Genomic DNA, 23,580 nt, shown 5'->3' on the forward strand with positions numbered 1-23,580 from the left:
TATTTTCTCACTTTGACTTTCACAGCCTGTATTTCATGTTATCTGTGTCATCTTCCATAGTTTTATCCTTCAGAATTCACAGAGGCGTTCCAGAGCGCAAGTGTTCAGAAACAGGCTATAAAGATACAAGTCTGCGTGAAGGGAAAATATGTTCAACAAAGAAGTATTAAGATTAACTAGTCTGCGCAGTTCATTTTTAAAGAAGCGCTGTTGTGACAGAAGAATGCATTCTGTTCTAGATACCCAGTTTTATGTGAATTATCCTGGTTTCAGCATCAGAAAGACTTCCTAGACCTATATATTAACCATTTGCTGACTGCTCCACACCACTGACCGCGGCAGCAGCCCCAGGACCGCACAACGCCAATTGGCGAAAAATATATACAAAAATGTATTAAAAAACAAATAAAAAAAACATTTCATTAGCGATCAGTGCCCACCAACAAAATGCTCTGATGGTGGGCAGAAAAGGGGTGTGGAGAATTGCTGGTGTGCTGAGTTGTACGGCCCTGCAGTGAAGCCTTAAAGCTGCAGTGGCCTGAATTGTAAAAAAAATGCCTGGTCACTAGGGGGTGGGGGTGGTAATAATAGTCGAATCTCAGCTGCGTTCACCACTATAATAAATCCTGCATGTAGAAACAAAAGCTAGGCATAGTGTAAAACTGTAGCAGAGTGTTGGGTTATAAAAACTGCTCATCACTGAGTGGTCACCACACTGTGGACACTCACCAGATTTTAGCCACCTCAGCTATTGCACTTACGTATCCAGAATGTTTTAACAGCATGTAACAGTTAATAGCGATGTTCCCTCGTGGGGGAAGGCAGGTTTCAGCATCCCTGGTGGAGCCAGCACGTCTGACGTCACCAGGAACTAGCCGGCGGTGAATGTAGCTATCAGAGGACAGCGGGAACTAGTAGTGAAGGTTAGTGTTTGGCAGAGTAGATGGGCACCGGAACCTGCCTCCCAGGACTGGTACAGAGCTTCCAGGTTGAACTGAGGTGCCACGATGCAGCTAAATGATATAGTAGGGTACGTGTTGGTGACAAAGCGATATAATAGGCCTGAGCGAGTCACAGAATGATACAGTAGGGATGTGCGAGTCACAAAATGGGCTGCGTACAATTACAAATATCTTGGCAGGGACAATTTGTTCATTTATATTTATTTTAACTTTGCCACTAGCTAGTATTACTCAAAGCGGGTTATTTGGGTGCCAGAGGCACTGGGGTAAGATGGACATTACACAGACCAATAATTGCGGCTATAACATTGCCCGGAGGAAACTTGGGCAAGAAGTTTGGGAAGAGAGGGTGAATTAAGGGGTGATGGAGGCGCAGATAGCGGAAATATCGGGGTGTTTTGGAGGGAGGGTCGGTTGGGGTTAGGCATTGGTAGAGGGAGGGTTAAGGTCAGAATAGGCAAGATTCAAGCACTTTGTTATTGTGTAACACAACAAAATTGCTTAGAGACTCTGAAGCCTAGAAAAAAAACAGGTTTTTACTTTAAAAACCTGTTTAACATAATTGCCCCACCTAAATCACCCCAAACTCCCTGGGCAAAAATCAATGACTTTCCTGGTCGTGGATTTTGCTGCCCCCAGTTCCCTGGGGAGGCAGAGCTTTGTGATGTAGCTCTGCCTCTGCTAGAGTAAATCTGCGTGCATCTCAGCCTCTCCCCTGCCCCTCTTAGTGAAGGAAGACTGAGAGCGGCGGGGAAAGGCGGCGATCCGCGCTGATTGATGGGAGTAGAGGCAGAGTTGCAACCCAAAAATCTGCCTCTACTAGGAAGCGCTCCCCACAATTAGCCCCAGGGAGTTTGGTGGTGATTTAATGGGGCTTTTAGTCGCGGGGAGGCAGCTTTTCAGGCGAGGCAATTATGTTAAACAGGATTTTAAAGTAAAAACCTGTTGTTTTTTTCTAGGCTTCAGAGTCTCTAACTCTAGGTTAGGGTTAGGCGATAAATATTAGTGTACTGGTTAAGGGCACCGCCTTTGACATGAGAGACCAGGGTTCGAATCCTGGCTAGGGTGAGTACCTATTCAGTAAGGAGTTCAAGGCAAGACTCCCTAACACTGCAGGGTGGCCTCTTGAACATGTCCCAGTGGCTGCAGCTCTTGAGCGCTTTGAATCTGACAGGAGAAAAGTGCTATACAAATGTTCGGATTATTATTATTATTATATTATCAGAGATGGCAGCAGGTAGGGTCAGTAAAGCTGAATGCTCACCTGATGGATGGGGGAACCTCATAGCGACGCCTCCCAACAAACAAGCTTCTCCTAACCAACTTCCTGCCTGCGGGAACAGCAAAACAAAAGTTCAAACGATCGAGGCACTTTACGTGGGAGTTGTTGGGGATTGTCACAGATCTTAAAGATCCGATCCACCGTGATGGTTATCGATATGCATTGCATGGCGTCATTCCCCTAAAAGTGTGCCTGTACCTATGTCGTGACACTGCAGAAATTATGTAAAAGAAAATGCTGGTTGTTGGAAGAATCGCAGACAAAATCGGTGGGTAGGGGCCTTTAGCCTTCGGTAGTGGGAGGGCAGATGTTAGAAGAGGGTTAGGTTAGATATTAGTAAAATATCCTTAAAACTGACTGATGAATTGCTATCGGACTTAGCCACTGACTATAGTATAATGTCAGTAATTTTACCAATATTCACTAGCGGCTTTCCCCAGGGCCCTTTTCAAATGTACACAGCCTGACTACATTACAAGTTTTATAGTGATTTTATGATGAAAGGAATTGTCCTATGGGCTTGATGGACGCGTACGTACGACTGCGCCGCCAGCAAGCTGGGTGCAGAGTGAGCTGAATGATGGCGCACCCTGCTGCCACTAAAATTTCCGGTAGACTTAAGTACTTTTTCCCCACTGAGTCGGAGCTACTCGGAGGAAGAAGTCATTTGAGGTCCATCGATTGCTGATACCCCGAACTAACCTCGCGCAAAGATGTGTATTATAGCGCTAGGGCGGCACCGAGGTTTGGCGCTGAGCACCGTGCTGCTAAACCACTTGATTGGTTGGTGGGCGCCTTTAAACCTTTTTTCTGTCAGAACAAGGATATCCTGCTATAGATAACAACTTGTTTAAAAAAATGGCCTTGCCTCCCTGTTTATATACATATAGCTGCTGTAATAGAGATGGCGATTTCAGCTTGGTAAAAGAATATACAAATGATGCGCTCTACAGGCCTATTACTAATACAATGTCTTGTCATGGCTGGCTGGAGCTGGAAGTGGATATGTAAAGATTATATGTTCTATCAAAGGCTGATACATCTTCCTCGTACATTCACAGCCGTCCTTCTAGATGAAGAATCTCCCCTTTTTGGATATCCGTTTTCTCTCCGCAGACCAATCCTGCGTAGTAAATTGATTTCTAAAGATTAATAGTGGCTGCTGTCACCAGCGCTGATTGCTTTTCCACCACCCAGACGCAACCGAGTGCTTTTTTCTGCTCCAAGTGGCATTCACAGCCAGAAACACTTGTCCTTGCCGAACGCTTGTTTAGCGAGACGTACGCGCAGAAAGAAATGGCTTTATGTGTGCGATTTATTCTTCAACTTTGTAAACGCAAAGGGAAAGTGTAATGACTTTTTTTTCTTTTTATTTAGATCTACACATTCCCACTTTTTAAAATTATTTTTGTATACCGATGAACCAGCTATTCGTGTAAAACTGATTTAAAGTGGACCTGAACTCTTGCACAGGACAGAAGGAAAACAGAGAGAAATGCACCCTGTATGTATTTATAGCGTTAGTCTGTCTAATCCCCCCCCCCCCATCTGTGACTAATCACCACTATAATTTGATCTCTCAGCTGGTTGCCTCGGCAGAGCAGCTAATTTGTAAACGCAGGATTTTAACCCTATTTCTGCTTCATGAAAGCAGGAAGTAGATACACTGCAGATTTATTGCAGGATTGCCATCGGCTGTAACAAAGAAATGGTTACTTTTAAAGGTGATTATGTTGTTGCTTATCTTTTAGAGCAGGGAGAGAGTTCTGAGTTCAGGTCCGCTTTAAAGAGACTCTAACAAAAAAAAAGTTCCCCTGGGCGGTATTTACCTTTTGGAGGGGGAAGCCTCAGGGTCCCAATGAGGCTTCCCCCTCCCCTGTAGCTGCAGGCAATCCGGCTCCCCCGAAGCGACCTGCAATCCTGGCTCGACGAGCCTGACAAGGCTTGATATATTTACCTTCCCTGGCTCCAGTGGGGGCGCTGTTGCGACTCTCAGCAAGGATATAGGTAGAAATAGCCAATCATTGTCGGGTCCGATGTACTGCGCAGAAGCAGGAGACTTGCGCCTGTGCAGTAGAGCAGACTGACAGCGATCGGCTATTTCTACCCATCTCCAAGCGGAGAGCAGATACTGCGCCTGTGTTGGAGCCGGGAAGGTACATATCTACATCCCCGCTGTTCGGAGGGGCACAGCAAGACCGCCGTGGGACACAGGGGGGCGGGGGAAGCCTCAATAGGATTCGGAGGCTTCCCCCACCCGAGGTGAGTACCCCCAAGGGGATTTTTTTTTAGTTACAGGTTTATTTCAGTAGAAAAGCAAAAAATGCAAATTTTCTTACCAGATTCACTTAATTGTAAAAAATGGTTTAAAAACCCCCTTTGCAGTTTAGTGTACCACAAAACTACCAATATAAAGACTCTGGAAGGTTGGTATTCTTTTTGTGCTACTTTCTGGGTCCAGGTTCTTTTTACAACATACCTGAGTGTTTACTGTATATGCCAGATTTTTCTCTATGCAGTAGTTATTCACACAAAGTTCAGGTAAGATAGAAGTGATTACTTTTTTCGCTATAGTGGCCCTTTACAGGGAACCAAGCACCACTTTTGTTTCCTGGTTTCTAATGGCTATAGGAGCTGCCATGTTCCCCCCTCCTTTTCTAGCTGCCCATTATTTATCCAGGAGAAGGTATGAAAATAGCATCTGTGGCTTTTCTAAACTCTTTGAAGCACAGTGTCCTATTCACGCAACCCCGCTGATCAAAAGCTTTTTGTACGGTGTGCAATAAAACAGTCCTTATGTGCCTGAAACTTCTGTGGGCAGACCACGGAAGTAGGAGGTTTATTAGGGCTAGTAAAGAGCAATGCTAAAATTTTTAAATGCAAAAATTAGAGAGAACATTGAAGGTTTTTTTTTATTTTTTTTATTAATGAGGCACGTTTTTGGAATGCATATTAAATGTGCTATTGGGATGCCCTGGGTGCTAAAAATAGTGCTTGGTTCACTTTAAACTCTGAGAGTGAGCTAGGCTTGGTGCTAAATAACTAAAACCTTGCCTTGTGTGTGTCACACCGGTGCAGCAAGCAGAAATAATCCTAATTGGAGTCTTACAAACCTGAATTTACTTTATAAAATATTTTTCACACATTCACATTATTGTTTTGTTTTATTTACAGTTTGAAGAGGAAAACCAGAGGCTCGTCAGCGAGATGAACACTTTGTTCGATGAAGTAAGGTAAACAGCCCCAGAACCTTCACTTCTTAATTGCTTAGGTGGCCCGTGTTTACGTTCAGACAGATTCTGCTGCTCTGCCAGGCAGAGAAGATATTCCCCAGGCACACAGCCTTAATGGACGTTTAAAATTCATGGGCTGTAGGTGTATTATAAATGTTTGTTGTCTCGATCCCAGAGTATTGCTTGTTGCTGCAGCTCTGCTGGGCATCACATGGAGGAGACTCCTACAGTGTACTGTGACAGGATCAGGTATATGGTTTCTGCAGCAGGGGATTATGGGAGAGAATGCAGAGGTGGCCGCCATCATGGCTCAGCAGCAGTATTCATTTCCTGTACTTGGGCAGTTCCTATGACTCTAGTTTTCATGACCCTTTCTTATTCTTTCTTATGTTTTGTATGTGAAATAATTTAAAATTATTAATTATAACCCAGAAGCACATCCTGAAATGCTAAGTAAACAGGAAATACTTGGTTGTCCAAGTAGGAGAAGGCTTGTGCTACCTGAGATGTTCAGCTTCTGCATAGTTTGACCTGACATTGATGCTTACTATTAATCTGTCTTTGCCCACATACTGTACTTTGGCAAGGTTGACACCAGGAGCCAAATTGTCCAATTTTCCACACCGGACAGACATGTAGTGACACACACTGCATGACTTTTGTGGACGCCGCATGGAACACGGACATGTCATACATGGCATGGTGTCTATGACACATCCATTATCACATACACAGCAGATTATTATTTAGTATTTATATAGCACCAGCATCTTCCGCAGCTCTGTACAGAGTATATTGTCTTGTCACGTAACTGTCCCTCAGATGGGCTCACCGTCTAATCCCTACAATAGTCAGATGTCTATATATGTATTGTTGTCTAGGACCAATTTAGGGGGAAGTCCATTAACTTATATGGATGTTTTTGGAATGTGGGAGGAAACCAGAATGATCGGAGGAAACCCACACACACAGGGGGAAACATACTAACTCCGTGCAGATAGTGCCCTGAGGACTCAGCGCTGCAAGGCGAGAGTGCTAACCACTACGCCACCATGCTGCCCATGCTGATCTTACATTGGATCTGTTGTGACTGTCCACCCATTGGATCCATCAGCGTGAACGTACCCTAAGGCTAAGTTCACAGTGGGGCGTTGCAGTACAATTTAATGGAGCTTGTTGTTGGTTTGGGTTTTTTTTTGTTTTTTACAGAAACAAAGCTTTATTTATCCAATGAACATATAAAACAGAAATTAAAATATGCAGAAACATATTTACACAATTATAGCTAAGGGAAAGAGCAGTGCAAATAACCATACACTAATCGATATACAGCCTAATATAATAGTAAGATGAAATAGTAAACGAACATGCATAACATGTCATAACTACACATAGGAAGAAATAAAGTACACATCCCATACACCTAAAATACACAAATATATGGGATTAGCCATAACTACTGATGGTGTGCAAAAATTGGGCTAGGATTTATTATAAGAGTCTTACCAACTCCGTAAAAAAGAGAAGCAAAAACTTGAGGGCAGCTTCACAAACTATTCCCAGCTTTCTAACTTCAGGTGGACCTCTCTTGATAGTGAACATAGGAAAAGAAGGACAATTAACGAAAGAAAAACAGATGGAAAGAAAAGAAAAGTGCAATGATTTGGTTCAGATGCCTTATCCAGCTAGTAGGAGATTTTGATAGTCTGCCGTGCTTAGACAATCTGCCCAGGAGGCCCAGGTGAAGACCTACTTATGGATTTTATCCATTTTGGTAAATCTTATTTCTACCATTTCCTGAATGAAATTTATATGATTAAGGCATATTGACGTACAAAATTGCACTGCAATAGTATGTCTTTGTGATGCTCAGAGTGCATCCAGTGCATTGTGATCCAATGGACTTGTCTATCCATTGCATGCAGTGCATTACCACATAACGTGCACTTTTCATTGATGTACGCAACGCAACTTTCCTCCTCCATTGCATTTGCTTTCCTGTTTTTACAGGGAACACAACGCAGCTCCCACTGTGAACTTAGTCTCTTGGAAATAGCATTTTACATTGGGTACAAGGGGATGGCCATGACATGGAGAGGAATAGTATTTACTTGGGGGTATGTGGGGACTAATTGTTTGCTTTTAACAATAATTCAATGCAATGCACCGCCAGCTCCAGTGTTAAAACTCATTTTGCTGTCAAAGGGCCAGAAAAAAACATTGCTAAGAAAACCAAAGCAAAAGTTTCCCAGATCAATCAATAAAACCCATTGGCCCATTTTTAATTAACTTTTCACTTGAATTATCAGTAAAATACTTTTAGATCCCCCATCAAGCAAGAAAATGCTCCAAAGAAGTTGAATATTTTTTACCAACCTTGAAGGCTGGGTTCAGTCAGATTTCTACTTCCTACTGTAAGTGACAGCAACATAGGAGAAAAGTAATTTATGGCTCATTTTTACTCTGGAAAAGCGTACTTCTTATTTGTATATGTTTGCACATAGTTTAAATTTTGCAATTTTTTGCTATAGTGCCCCTTTAAAACACACACGCACAAAAAAATAAAAAACAATAAGATCCACCCAGGGCTATTATACTACCCTGGAATGTACCTTCACGGAGTTGTTGTTCTAGCACAGCTGCGCTATAAAGTTCTGCTTAATGAATAAAGTGTGCAGCAGGGAATATTTTAATAGTAATAGGCTGCAGGCCAGCAAAATACAATCCATTAGATGCTTATTTTGTTTTTTTGTTTTTTTACTAGATCCACTCGTAGTCTCAGGAGTGATAGTGAAGGGGTTAAGCCACAGTCAATGTAGTGAATGTAATTGACATCTGTGGAAATATCAGATAAGTGCAGGTATTTTTAAACAAAGCCAGTTTCCCTGGTGACCGAGGCATTGATGGATGCTGGATGTGGCCGCTCTCCCTTCCCTGAGTGGAGAGGTTACATCAGCTCCTAGGCCAGCTCTTATTGCTACCCACCCAGTGTTTTCCTCTGCTTGCCTCTGTGAAATAGAAATAAACATGGTGTTTGGCCAGTTACTGGAAATCTACAGTTACCTGTGTACAAACACACACAGCAATATCCGTCTGCAGTGCAGTGAGCTATGCGCATCCTCATGAACACTTATCCACGCTTGTTTTATGGCTACCATATATGTGCTCTCATTGGACATGTTTCATTCATACCAAGCTGTCTTCATGTACAAAATACACTGCACTGTTTTTTGTTATTACATATTTTTGTATGGGCAGCATAGTGTCGGAGTGATTAGCGCTCTTCGAATCCCAGCCAGGGCACTATCTGCACAGAGTCTGTATGTTCTCCTTGTGTCTACGTGGGTTTCCCTCAGGCATTCAAGTTTCCTCCCACATCCAAAAAAAAACCCATACAGATAGGTTACTGTATTTTCCACACTATAAGATGCATTTTCCCCCCCCCAAACTTGGGCTGAAAGTGGATGCGCCTTATAGTCCGAAGATACGGTATATAGCAGTAGGGGGCACTTACCCATCCAGCGCCGCACTCCTCTCTCCCTCGCTCCAGTCATCTTCTAGTAAGCAGGCTCCTCATCTCCTCCTCCTGCGTCCACCTCAGCTTATTTGGGTCCTCCATGCTTCCTGCCGCTGCCGTGCTCCCCTTCTCCCTCTCCGGTAGTCTTCAATTCGGATAAGCAGGCACCTCATCTCCTCTTGCAGCCACCTCAGCATTCTTGGGTCCTCCATGCTTCCTGCTGCTTCCACGTTCCTCCTCTCCCTCTCCGGTGGTCTTCAATTAGGATAAGCACGCTCCTCTTCTCCTCCTCTTGCAGCCGCCTCAGCTTCCTTGGGTCCTCCATGCTTCCTGCCGCTGCCGTGCTCCTCCTCTCCCTCTCCGGTGATCTTCAATTAGGATAAGCACGTTCCTCTTCTCCTCCTCTTGCAGCTGCCTCAGCTTCCTTGGGTCCTCCATGCTTCCTGCCGCTGCCGTGCTCCTCCTCTCCCTCTCCGGTGGTCTTCAATTAGGATAAGCACGCTCCTCTTCTCCTCTTGCAGCCGCCTCAGCTTCTTTGGGTCCTCCATGCTTCCTGCCGGTGCCGTGCTCCCCTTCTCCCTCTCCAGTGGTCTTCAATTAGGATAAGCACGCTCCTCTTCTCCTCCTCTTGCAGCCGCCTCAGCTTCTTTGGGTCCTCCATGCTTCCTGCCAGTGCCGTGCTCCCCTTCTCCCTCTCCAGTGGTCTTCAATTAGGATAAGCGCGCTCCTATTCTCCTCCTCTTGCGGCCGCCTCAGCTTCTCTGGGTCCTTCCTGCCACCGCCACGCTCCTCTTCTTCTTCTCCAGTGGTCTTGAATTACATATGCTCCTTTTCCTGCAGCTAGCAGGACACTGCAGCCGCCTTAGCTTCTCTGGTTCCTCCTCCCGCCGAGTCCTCAGTTTCCTCCATTCTTCAGTCTTCTGAACTGCCGCAATTTAATGGTTGTTACGGTAACCACTGCAGTGCACGTGCGATGCACAGAGGAGCCGTAAGAGGAGTCTGCTTATGCTAATTGAAGTCCACTGGAGAGGGAGAAGTTGAGCGTGGCAGGAAGCATGGAGGAGCTGAGGCGGCACAGTGTCCCGGTGGCTGTAGCAAGCGGAGAAGAGATGCCTGCCTACATGAGGGGGAAAGCAACGCAGCTGCAGCATCAGGTGCAATATGCAAATGTCAGTGTAGTGTTAGCTCATTGCTTGTGTAGTGTTAGTGTAGTGTTGTATTGTATATTGTGTAGCGCAGTGTTGTGTAGCTCAGCAGGGGTTAGTCTATGTAACTGGTGGGGCCAGGAGGGATTAATGTAGTGTAGCTGGGCAGAGTAGCTTAGAGACAAGTTAGGGGGAATAGGTCCATAAGACGCCTAGACTAGGATACATACATAGACATATGATTATGGTAGGTATTAGATTGCGAGTCCCTCTGAGGGTCAGTTAAGTGACAAGACAATATAATCTGTGTAGCGTGGCAGAAGATGTCAGTACTACATAAATAAGTGCATTGAATGAAATAAAAAAATAGGTATTTTCTCAATTGGTTTTGGCTGAACAGTTGTTTGAGCATTGATTGGACAAGGGCGTCCTTTTATGAGTCGAGCTGGGCGGGAGCACAAGGAGAGCAGCGGGTGAACTATGATCATGTAGCTTTAATGCTGATAGCAGTAGTGGTGTTCTCATCAAATTTTGATCATAATCCTCTATAATAAACCCCCTGTGTCCCTGAGGCCTCTCCTGTCCCTGTACTTGTGCTTTTGCGCTACTGCACATGTGTGGCACATGGGCGGACATTTGGAGAGCAGTAGGATGGGTGTAGAGGGAGCGCGGCTGTGCTCGCGGTATGGGCAAGGTGGTGGTGAGGGGGGTCGCGGCTGTGCCATAGCACCCGTTGTAACTGGGCGGGCTTATGCCTAGTGTAGTATAATGCTACTCATTAACCGTAAAACTTTGTGTAAAAAGATCCACAGATTCAGTCGCAATTCGATTAAATTGGAGAGCATAATGTGGTCATTGGTGGTCATGATCGATTATTTACGATTGCATAATTGTTCTGCCGAATTATTTTGATCGGAATTGCGGATGTTAAAATCAATTGGTATGTGATTGGTTATAATTAACTTATAAGGCTGGACTGTGTTACATAGGAAATAGTTAGGTGTTCATAAATTCCAGACTAAAGAGGTGGCTTTTCAGTTTAGACTGAGATGCTTCCAGGGATGGAGATGTCCTGATTGGGTGTGGCATGGAGTTCCAAAGTGTAGGGGCAGAATGACAAAAGGCTCTGCCTCCAAAGGTCTTGAGGTGGACTCTGGGGGTGACCAAGTTAGTCGATCCTTTTGATTGTGTGTGTGGGGGGGGGGGGGGGGGAGGAGGATGCAGTTGCAACAAGTCCTTTGGGTATCCAGGGCCCAGATTGTGCAAGTATTTGAATGTCATTAAGCCAATCAGTATTCTCAATTTCATCATTGGCCAGTAGAGTGAGTAAAGGGTTGGTGTTATGTGGCAATGGTGGGGTTGGCTTGTTAACGGCTTTGCAGTGGCATTCTATACTAATTGCAGGCAGTGCAGGTCTTTGTTTGGAAGGCCTGTATAGAGAACATTGCAGTAGTCCAGTGCATCTTCAAGATCACAGGCTTGGAGATGCACTTTAGCCCTATAACATTCCTTCTACACCATACAACCAAGCCAGCAAACCGATATAAACAGTCTTTACTACCACACTTGATAAATCCAACCAGGCCATGTATTCAAGCTCTCCTGAAGTCAGCAGTTTGCCCCATGTTAAAGAGACTCTGTAACATTAAAAAGATCCCCTGGGGGGTACTCACCTCGGGTGGGGGAAGCCTCCGGATCCTAATGAGGCTTCCCACGCCGTCCTCTGTCCCACGGGGGTCTCGCTGCAGCCCTCCGAACAGCCGGCGACTGTGCCGACTGTCAGTTCAATATTTACCTTTGCTGGCTCCAGCGGGGGCGCTGTGGCGACTTTCGGCACGGAAATAGACGGAAATACCCGATCTCCGTCGGGTCCGCTCTACTGCGCAGGCGCCGGAAACTTGCGCCTGCGCAGTAGAGCAGACCCGACGGCGATTGGGTATTTCCGCCTACTTCGGCGCCGACAGCCGTCAGAGCGCCTACGCAGGAGCCAGGAAGGTAAATATTACGTCACCGCTGCACGGAGGGCTGCAGCGAGACCCCTGACGGATGGAGAACGGCGTGGGAAGCCTCATAAGGATCCGGAGGCTTCCCCCACCCGAGGTGAGTACCCCCCAGGGGCCGTTTTGTCGTTACAGTTCCTCTTTAAAGCAATAAATTGGCAGAATGGAAAGACTCTGTGAAGTTGAGGAACTGTTATTGATAGCCGATGATTAAATGGACCTTTTTTTTTACACTATAAAGACTCACAGGGTTATAAGCAGATTCCGAAGTTATTGATAGTCTGGAGCGGTAGAGAGTGATATGACTTTTAGTTCTGATTATGTACGGTTTTGACGCTTTGGGTTATGTTCATTAGAGTGGGGCTTTTCAACCCTGTCCTCAAGTACCACCAACAGTACATGTTTTCCAGGAAACCACACATAGTCACAGGTGAGGTAATTAGTGTCTCAGCAGAGCTGCTCGGCAGTTGCCTCTGTGGATTTCCACAAAACATGCACTGTTGGTGGTACGTAGGGATGATCAATGAGATGCAAATTTTTCCAAAATTATGCAATTTTTTCCGAACTTATGCAAATTTTTATGCAAATGTATGCAGTTTGGAAACGGACCAATGAATTTAAACCCAGGTTTACATTAATTGGTCCATTTTCAAGCTGCATAGATTTGCATAAGTGTTTGCATAAATTTGCATCAACTCTGAAACATTTGCATACCGGTGATCATCCCTAGTGGTACTTGAGGACAGGGTTGAAAAGGCCTCCATTAGAGGCCCGTGCGGGTCTAATTTTTCAGACCCGCAGCCCCACTATCTGCACTCGACCCGCAACTAGATTTCTGGTGAATCTGGTAACCACACCCGACCTGCTACCCGTACCCGACCCACAACCCAATAAAATTAAAACTGGTACCCAAACCCGACCCGCATTTTGGGTATCCAACATGATGCCCTGTGCGGGTCTAAGTTTTCACATCCACACCTGGCCCACATTTGCAGCCCCGCTAACCGCACCTGACCCGCAGCCCGATTAAAATCAAAACTGTTACCTGAACCCGACCCACATTTTGGGGAACCCACGGCAGGCCTCTAACGTGCATGTCATGCCTTTGCGCTTGTTGTATGTTATAAGTAACTGCTGATCACCTTTTACAGAGGTCTTTTTCACAGTGAATATTAGCCTTTTCCTTTTTGTACCTCTTTTAAAATAACAATGCTACTTGTGTATTGGATGTTTTTGTTTTGCATAATAACGATTGAAATGGAAAACCATGTACATAAGCCCTTATTAAAGTAGTATGAAACTCAGCATTTCTTCTTTGCTCTAAAAGATTCTTTACAGCAAAAAAGGTACTGCCATGGAAAAAAAAAATAAAAAAATCGGTAGCAGAACAGCATTCAAACAGTTAAACACAGCAATTTCTTCATCAGTGGGAATCTCAACGCTTGAGGAAGCGATTACAATAGTAGCTGATAAGAGAACAAGCAAGATAATACAAGCCAAACATGTAAGCAGGAGAAGACGCATTCTTCCTGGATACATTGCAATATACAGTATAAATACAGCAGCTATGCAATACATTACAATGGCAGCTTTCAGTGCAGATAAACTGTAATTTGTAAACCGACAATAATACTTGCGCACAAAAGGCATTACGGTAACTGTATGGGTAATAAAAGGTAGCAAACACGTTTTTACTGAAGGTTGTGTCAGTTTAATCCCTCTTTGTACAGTTTCCTCTTTTAATCTCTCTTCATACAGTTGACTGTATGAAGCATACATTATGAGATGTATACATGGGGAGTAAATCCCCTTTTTCAGTACTTGGAGAATGCTGAGAAATAGTTGGAGCTTCCCTCCCACCTGCTCCTCTGAGTTCACTGAACTCTACTGAAATGTACTGTACTGTATATAGATGGTGTTTTCTGATAGACAAGATCCTTTTTACCTGCTGTCCACTTTGTTAAGAAATGCCCAGTGAAACCCTTGCTAAGAGGATTCAGTGAACCCTGAAAGCAGCAGCAAAAAGCCTTCAGCAATAGGAAACCAGCCTCCGGCTCTTGGCTCTGCTTCAGTGATCACAGCTTCATGAGCTCCGGTCGTGTTACCGGTCCTTCGCTGCTCATGTATGAACGCTGCTCATGTATAACAGTCAGATTCCATCCGTCAGTTTCTGGTGCAGGTAAGATCTGCCGTGGGATGATAGACGCTGACACCTTTAATTGTAGGGGTCCTTTATCACTTTTATATTGCATAAACTGACCACTGAGAACCATATGCTGCATCCCCTCTGTCCTCTCCACACCACCTCACCCAATGCCTTCCCACCTCTATTCTATCTCATAAAACAAGAGATAATTCATGGCCTCCATTAAGAAAAGCCGTGCAGAACATGAAAATAGCAGCACGTGACTGACGGGCTATTAATAGGAATAGTGTGGGTGGTGCGTCTTTGGTGCTTGGAGAGCAGAACGCTTATTACTTGATTCATGCAATGTTATTCTGCCATTATTGGCGTTCCTCCTAACATCAGACAGGACCGGAGAATCTGCTCATATTCTGCAGTCTTCCCCGCAGCCACCTCCTTTCTGTAGAGCCACTGACTGCTTAACCAGCTGAGCGGTCTGGACGAGCTCAGCAACACCGCCAGCGGCTGCCGCTCAGGCCCTGCTGGGCCGATTTGCACCAAATAAAAAGCAGCACACGCAGCCGGCACTTTGCCAGCCGCGTGTGCTGCCTAATCGCCGCCGCTCTGCGGCGATTCGCCGCGAGCAGCGGCGAAAGAGGGTCCCCCCAGCCGCCTGAGCCCAGCGTAGCCGGAACAAAAAGTTCCGACCAGCGCTAAGGGCTGGATCGGAGGCAGCTGACGTCAGGACGTCGGCTGACGTCGATGACGTCACTCCGCTCGTCGCTATGGCGACGATATAAGCAAAACAAGGAAGGCCGCTCATTGCGGCCTTCCTTGTTTATTCTGGGCGCCGGAGACGATCGGAAGATCGCCTCCGGAGCGCCCTCTAGTGGGCTTTCATGCAGCCAACTTTCAGTTGGCTGCATGAAATAGTTTTTTTTTTATTTAAAAAAAACCCTCCCGCAGCCACCCTGGCGATTTAATCAGAACGCCAGGGTGGTTAAAGTACACCTGAACCGAGAGGGATATGGAGGCTGCCATATTTATTTCCACTTAAACAATACCAGTTGCCTGGCAGTCCTGCTGATAATCTGCCTTGAATACTTTTAGCCATAGACCCTGAACAAGCATGCAGCAGATCAGGTGCTGGGACTGAAGTCTAACTAGATTAGCTGCATGCTTGTTTCTGGTGTTATTCAGACACTACTGCAGCCAAATAGATCAACATGACTACCAGGCAACTGGTATTGTTTAAAAGGAGGTGAATATGGCAGCCTCCATATCACTCACACTGTCCTTTTATTTTGAGTGCAACAGTGAGGTTTAAATATGTAATTCGTGCTTTCTTTTCTATCCCTTTTCAATCCCAATGCCAACCCCACCACCACTACCACAATGGACACATTTGAAAATAAGTTGACCGAGCATAACGGAGAACTAATGTTTGCCTCTCTTAACCTCCCTGGCGGTACAATAAATCCGCCAGGGGGCAGCGCAGCACTTTTTTTTAAAATTTATTTATTTTTTTGTTTTTAAAGCCTGTAGCTAGCCTAGCGCTAGCTACATGCTTCCCCCCCTCCCTTCGCTATCCCTTCCAACCCTCCGATCACCGCCGACGCTTTTACCCTGCAGGGAATCCCATTCTGAACGGGATTCCCTGTATGAGCTTCCCTGTCGCCATGGCGACGATCACGATGATGTCACCGGCGTCATCGATGTCGTGACGTCAGCGGGTGTTCCGATCCACCCCTCAGCGCTGCCTGGCACTAATTGGCCAGGCAGCGAAAGGGGTCCGAGGGGGGGGGCGTGGCGCGGCGGATAGCGGCGAATCGGCGGGTAGCGGCGGCGATCGTTATGCACACGCAGCTAGCAAAGTGGCAAAGTGCTAGCTGCGTGTAGCAAAAAAAAATTATGTAAATCGGCCCAGCAGGGCCTGAGCGGCACCCTCCGGCGGCTTACCCCGTGTCGCACACGGGGTTACCGCCAAGGATGTTAAAGGGGCTATATGGCGAAAAATTGTAAATTTTTAAATATGTGCAAACCTAGACAAATAAGTAGTTTTTTTTTCCAGAGTAAAATGAACCATAAATTACTTTTCTCCTATCTTGCTGTCACTTACAGTAGGTAGTAGAAATCTGACAGAAGCGACAGGTTTTGGACTAGTCCATCTCTTCATGGAGGATTCACAGGAATGTATTTATTTTCAAAAGCACTTAGTGAATTAACTGAAAAGCACCTAGTTCCTCTGTCCAACTGCCAAAAAAACTGTGTAGCGAGCAGGGAAGCTGGCCAGCATCATTGTTTAAATCCTTTTTAGGGAATATCTTTACAAAGAACTAGTGACCTTAGCCCATTTTTAAACGGGCTAGGTCTCTCAGTAATAAGCCGTGCACGCTGCCCGCTGCGCGCACCTACACAACCGCCCCTTCTGGCCCCGTCCTCCTCTGGCTCTCGGAAGTGTCTCTGCTTCTTGTTCCTGCACATGCGCAGTGCTAAAAAGCACTTGATACACGGGCAGACGCAGGGACACTTGCCTATTATTAGGTAGGATAAAAGCCTTGCTGAGAATCCCCTATGAAGAGATGAACTAGTCCAAAACCTGTCGGTTCTGTCAGATCTCTACTATCTACTGTAAGTGACAGCAACATAGGAGAAAAGTAATTTATGGCTCATTTTACTCTGGGGAAAAAAGTACTTATTTGTCTGTTTGCACATGTTTAAAATTTTAAAATGTTTCGCCATAGTGCCCCTTTAATTTAAACTGTTGTGAAGACTAGTCTGATTGGACTCCCTATACACATCCATTCCAGGAACAAGCACTGGCACATTTTTCTCTTGCAAAGTATAGTCATGTCCCACAAAACAAGTACATACGGATCTATCTCTTCTCCATAACCGCTACAGCTGCGTTGTGTACTGCCGCCTCTCTTCATTAAAGTCTAGATATGCCTACTATACACTCAAATAATAAAGTCATGATGTGATACATTTCAGAATGTAAATCAGGGAGAGGAAATATTTTACAATGGGCAAACATTGACTAAATCTATAAAAGAATATTGACAAAAAAGCAATTTTATTCATTATTATTTTCACTATAGTTCCTCTTTAAGGCTCTTCTGATCTCACCACTAAACAATTAAATACGACCATTTCAGGCAACTAAGATCCAAAATGTGTACATAGTTTTGGAGTCTCATCAGACTGAGAATTCTGGCATTAGAATGTTGAACCATTGGGGCTGGAGTGCCAGAAAGAATGGGGCAAATCTGCTTATCGGTATATAGATTGTACCAGTCACTCTCCAGGTGTGTAGAAGCTGAATTGAGGATTATCTCGGGTATTTGTAATCCCTTGGTGCCTGAGTTTGGCAGTATTGGTAGTCTGGTAATGTGTGCAAAGTGTTTGGATCCTATTTTTTTTCTAACCTGAAAATTGACTGTTTATCTTTTCTCTGCAGGCAAATAGAAGGGAAGGTGGTTGAAATATCCCGGCTGCAAGAGATATTCACTGAGAAGGTGCTGCAGCAGGTAAGTCGTCAGTGTTGTGGATGGTCTGTGATAACTGTTGTGTAGCTATTTTCATTGGGCTACTGTCTCTCCATTTGGCAGAACTTGACAGCTTTCTGATCAGGTGGTCAGGAGCCAATGAAAACACTCCTGCCCGAGTTACAGAGCACAGCTGTCTTTAGTCAGCTGAGTTCTGAGCCGGTGGGGATTCGCTACTATGTCCCATGTTTGGGAGTAACGGTATAAAAACTACGCCGCCTCATGCTTACGCAGTCACAAGTGCACGTAGTTTTAACTACACACAGTCTCAAATTGTTTAATTCAGCAGAGGTTTGCCATATGTAATGCTACTCCATCCTATAAATGGTTCACCATGACAACCATAAACATCAGCTACCTGATACAATATCACTGGTTCATGCAGATCATGTGTGCTGCACTGATCAGTGATAGGTTGGGAACACCTCAGCCTGTTTCTACAAGCTGAAGCTTCTGGTCAGCATAGTGGTGCGATTTGATATGCAATTTTCCTGCACTTCTATACCAAGTATAAGAGCTGAATCAGTCAAAATGCAGCAGAGTGATGACTGTGCTTGGGGGAAAAATCATGCCACAAGCAGATCACACTAATGGAAACAGTCGCCACGGTTTGGTTTCTATTACAGTCGTTTTTTTGTTTTTGTTTTGCGACACGCTTGTGATCGGGATTGGCTCACAAAACACACTCCTCTGCAATAGCAATAAAATACATTTGGGTGTGAAGACACAAATGGCATAAAAAAATTGAAGTTGTGAATAGAAAATCATGTTGCATAAGTACCCTAACATTTGAATAGCACTTTTATCCTGTCTGACTCAAAGCGCTCGAGAGCCGCAGCCACTAGGGGCACTCTTACTAGGCCACCCTGCAGTGTTAGGGTGTCTTTCCCAAGGACTCCTAACTAGCTACTGACCCTAACCTCATAAACACTCTTGACTGAAGTTGGCTGAGGTGGTCAATAACGACCGATGGAACTGATAATCAAGTGTCTGTATGGCAGCCCCCAACCAATCCGCCCGAAGGTTTAACTAGCCCGACGGGTAGCCAACTCCTTTGAAGACACCGCTCCCCATCCCGCCATGTGACTTCACGCTTGTGCCGCTCCAACGTCCTTCTGCACTCATGAGGAGCAGAAAGTCTGAAACAGGCTGGATTGGTGTAGCTCTGTAAAATGTATTAGCTACAGACCCGCTATACACCAGAGGTTCTAGGTGTAAAGGTGGCCACTAACGATCCAATTTCTAGCGAACAATCATTCGAGTGATCAGAAATTCTGATCGGAAGTGAAATATTGTAATACATTGTTCACTACACCATCAACAAACCAATCTGTGCTTCGATCTATCACAACCAACAGGAAAATCCAAATTTTGGTTCGACGAAAATTCATTCGGACGACATTTTTTTTTTCACTCGTTCATAATTGATTGTGTCCACCAACTGAGATTATTTATCAACCAATCCGATCAGAATTTCTGATCGCTCGAACGGTTTTTTGCTAGAAATTGGACAGTTAGTGGCCACCTTAAGCCTAGCTTCAGGGGCATAAAGAGATCATTTGCATGCTCAGGTGTGATGCATCATGGGAAACCACAGTTGCTCACTTAAATCTAAATTATCGCAAGTACCTCCTGCTTTAAGAAGGCAAATTATGCTCTGAATTGCTCGGATTAGAGGATGGCAAGGTTGAGGGCTACAGAGTCAATGCAAACAGTGATGCTTTTTCCTCCATTCACTGGACATCACAGCACACCTGAACTGAGTCTGTTTAATGAACCATTACATATCATAAGTACACATTAAGCATTCACATCCAGCACTACATTCTGGGCCGCACTGTCACAAATGCGGCAAGCGTCATTCATTATGGTGTCTCATGCAGTCTGGTAGCTGGAGAGTTCTTCCCTCTGAAGTCTCAGATATGGACATCTGGCACGTAACTACTCTGCTAATTGCTGCATCAAACCGTTTCCTTCTCTCCGCTGGAGGTACCTAGTTATGTGCTTTTTAATGGTGAAAGACGTTGCTATATGTAGCACTGCTAAATTAATCCCATATTGGCTGTAAGTGAGCCATATACAAACTGCGTGTGTGAAGTAATGTTCAGAGCTGCGGATCACAATGCTGCAGCATCGCTGTTGAAGTCTGCCTGCTCATGTTACCTCTCTCCTCCAGCATACACACAGAAATCAGCTCCACTTTCACCACAGCAACATCCTTTTCTATTACATAGACAATGCCAGGAGAAGGTTTTGCATTTTGTCATTTACTGCAGATGCCTTCCATGCTGAGGTGTTACTAATCATGAGGCCCTATAGCAAAATATGTATGGGGCCGTGACCCAAGCAATGGCTCTGTGCATAAAACTGGACATGGCAATATATAGTGACATCCACATTCTTGGTGCACTGCAGGCCTAGATGCACAGAGGCATAGCCTGCAGGAAACCTGTGTTGGACAACATGCCTCCCAAATGTGCTATCCAAAACACTATTATGATGTCTCCTGCTGGTCTTGTAACAAGTGATGTCACTTCCTGCAGGGAAGAATCTGAGTATAAGTGGGATACAGCTCCATTTCTAGGGGTGGGCGGGTGACCACCCGTGGCACAGTAAAGGAGTGGGGAGCAGCAGCACATGGGATTCTACTTCCGCAGGGGGAGAGGGATACTACTTCCTGTGAGAGGTACACAGAGAGCCCGGCAATACATGAACATCACCTGGAGTCCAGAAGGTGAGTTAAAGCAACACCCCGCTGCCACACGTCTTCAATGGAGGGGGGAGCACGTAGTGGGAACCGAGAAGAGGGAGGAGTCAGTTCCCTCTCCCTGCGGCTGAGTCCCATGTGCTGCCGCTGCTCCCACCTCCAGCTCTATACAGCTTGCAGGGTGGGGGGAGGAGGAGGGATACCACTTATGGCTGCCTAACCTATACTGGGGACCCTATTGCTGCATAAGCTATACTCTGCGCACCTATACCTGGCTAACCTATACTGGAGGCATCTATGGCTGGTTAACCTATACTGGGGGTACCTATGGCTGACTAACCTATACTGAAGGCACCTATGGCTGGCTAACCTGTACTGGAGGCACTATGGCTGGCTAACCTATACTGAAGGCACCTATGGCTGGCTAACCTGTACTGGAGGCACTATGGCTGGCTAACCTATACTGAATAATTTTACCAATATTCTTTTATACTTCTCTGTACCAGAACTCTTGCATGACCCCTCCCCACCTACTCTTAACACTAATCAACCCCCGCCTCCCACCTACTCCTAATACTAACCACTGCCAGCTACTCCAAACACTACATGCCCTCCCCCTTAATGCCCGAGAATCATTTTACACTTAATGGGCTTGATTCACAAAGCCATGCTAACTGTTAGCACGCTGGTGAAAAGCCCATTATCACGCCTAAACTCAGTTTAGGCGTGATAAAATAAACTCGCGCGCAAAGTTTTGCGCGTAAACTTTTACGCGCGCAAAGTTTACGCACGCAACTACATTAAATCCTATGCGACGTTTTGCGCGCATCGGACTTTACGCGCGAGTTTTTCCCTCAAAGCGGTGCTAACCTACTTAGTGCAATGGTTATCATGCCCAAAAGTCTTTAGGCGTGCTAACTAGGTTAGCACCGCTTTGTGAATCAAGCCCAATGTGTTAGTATGCGTTAGTTTGCATTAGTATGCGTTGGTACGTGTTGGCACGTGTTTTTTCCATAGCAGTGCATTATAAAAAAAGATTTCATTTAAACGTGTATAGTGGGAACTGTGCACCAGGAAAACATGGGCATCACTTTAAAAATCCATTTTCTTTCAGTTATAACTGAGAGCAACTGATTAAATGTAAAAGGACCCTAACACTGACCATCCCCCCACCTACTAACCAAACTAAAAGATAATAAATATGGCAGTGACCATATACCACTCACTTCAGGTGTCCTTTAAGCAGTAATAATGGTGGTACGAGCATGGCTGACTCCAATCTAAAAATATTCAGATTCCAGTGTGTGCAGCTTGAAGGTATTTTTGCCATATAATAAACACACTATGTCCAGTTCAACCAAAGGCCTTTAAAGCCAATGGGTACCGCTATAAAAATAAAAAAGTCAGATACTCACCTAAGGAGAGGGAAGGCTCGGTCCTAATGAGCCTTCCCTCTCCTCTCCCGGTGCCCTCGGTGCTGCGCTGACTCCCCCGTTTGCATCCGCCGTCGCAGGGACTTCTGAGGTCTTCGGGAGCACTCGGGCTTCCGAAGACGGGCCGCTCCATACTACGTATGTGCGAGTGCGTCATAAAGGGCGCTCGCGCATGCGTACTATGGAGCGTCACCGGGAGCCCGAGTGCTCCCGAAGGCTTCCGAAACATCCCTTCGGCTGCGGAAGTGGCAGTATTTGACCGAACTGGTAGAATACTGCCACAGGGGATCCTGCGCGGGACCGGGCATCAGGAGAGGAGAGGGAAGACTCATTAGGACCGAGCCTTCCCTCTCCTTAGGTGAGTATCTGACTTTTTTTTTTTTTTTTTTTTTTTGAACGGTAAACATTCACTTTAAAGTGAATGGGAACCGCATTTAAAAAAATGAGACCGATGCTTATCCAAGAAGAGGGAAGGTCCTATAGAGCCTTCCGGCTCCTCTCCTGGTCCCCTCGATCCAGTGCTGGCTCGCCTGGTAGCAGTATTTTACTAATTTAGTCAAATACTGCTTTACCCGGCCCGAAGGAGGCTTCAGAAGTCTTCAGGGAGCCCGAGTGCTCCTGAAGAAGGGCGGCCCTGTACTGCGCCTGTGCAAGCACGCTCTCTTGCACACGCTCACGCCTGTGCAGTATGGAGCCGCACGTCTTTGGGAGGACACGGCTCCCGAAGACTTCCAGATACCCTTTTGGTGAGGGATTGAAACGGGGGGTAGCAGCCAGCACAGGATAGAGGATACCGAGAGAGGAGACGGAAGACTCTATATGACCCAGAGCCTTCCCTCTCCTTAGGTAAATATTTCTTTCATTTTTTTTTAAAACACGGTTCCCATTCACGTGAGAGTGAGAGCGTACCCCCCCCCCCATCCCATGCTGATAAGCTTATGGCAATAGCAGCACACAGCCAAGCCGGTGTTGTGCAGGTTGAGTGTTGGATGTACAGATCACACCGTATCCATCCTGTCAGTTAGTTTCTATTAGGTTTTGCGATTGATCTTATCTGAGCAGAACATTCACATGCATCATTCATAGCCATTTACTGAAAGGAGGGAGTGAAGAGGCAGAGCAGCAGTGACTAATACTAATCTCTGCTGTCTGCCTCTGCAGGCACATCATACAGCGGGAGGAGTGGTGGTGAAGCTGTTATGTCTGCCTCAGTGCACAGCCGCAGTTTCCTCATCTTTCAAGAGATGGAGTTTGAGACTCCCTTCATCAGTGGTTATAGCAATAGCGATTTGTAGACATTTTTATTTGATTGCGCTATTATATGCATGTTATGACCAGAACCTGAAGTCTGGCCACTTCAGCTGACCAAATCCCCTAGTAGTTGGGCTGCTGCGCCCAATATGAGAAGCTGGCAACGCAGGCTGCAATAAAAGTCAGAGACTCCACACACAGCAGGGTGGGAGAGAGCACTGGACAAGCTGTCCTGTAGATTTCCACCCTGCAGACAATAGGGAGTAGCCAGGTAATACTGACTTCCTTCATGAGTAAAGGCCGTACTCGCCACACGATTTTCCCTCAATTTTTCCGCCGACCAGCGTTTTTTTAAATACATTTTTTGAGTGATGAGC

At 45.6% G+C, this 23,580-nt stretch overlaps 1 protein-coding gene across 1 annotated transcript in view; it reads left to right on the plus strand.

The window, feature by feature from the left end:
- The window catches only part of STX18 (syntaxin 18), a 205,193-nt gene that overhangs the window by 171,690 nt on the left and 9,923 nt on the right, over window positions 1–23,580 (plus strand). The window contains exons 8-9 of the mRNA XM_068277321.1: window positions 5,419–5,477; window positions 17,725–17,794. Coding sequence (XP_068133422.1) covers window positions 5,419–5,477; window positions 17,725–17,794 — 129 coding nt within the window. The remainder of the gene's footprint in view (window positions 1–5,418; window positions 5,478–17,724; window positions 17,795–23,580) is intronic.

Source organism: Hyperolius riggenbachi, chromosome 1 (genome assembly GCF_040937935.1).
Source record: "Hyperolius riggenbachi isolate aHypRig1 chromosome 1, aHypRig1.pri, whole genome shotgun sequence".
Lineage (NCBI taxonomy): Eukaryota > Metazoa > Chordata > Amphibia > Anura > Hyperoliidae > Hyperolius > Hyperolius riggenbachi.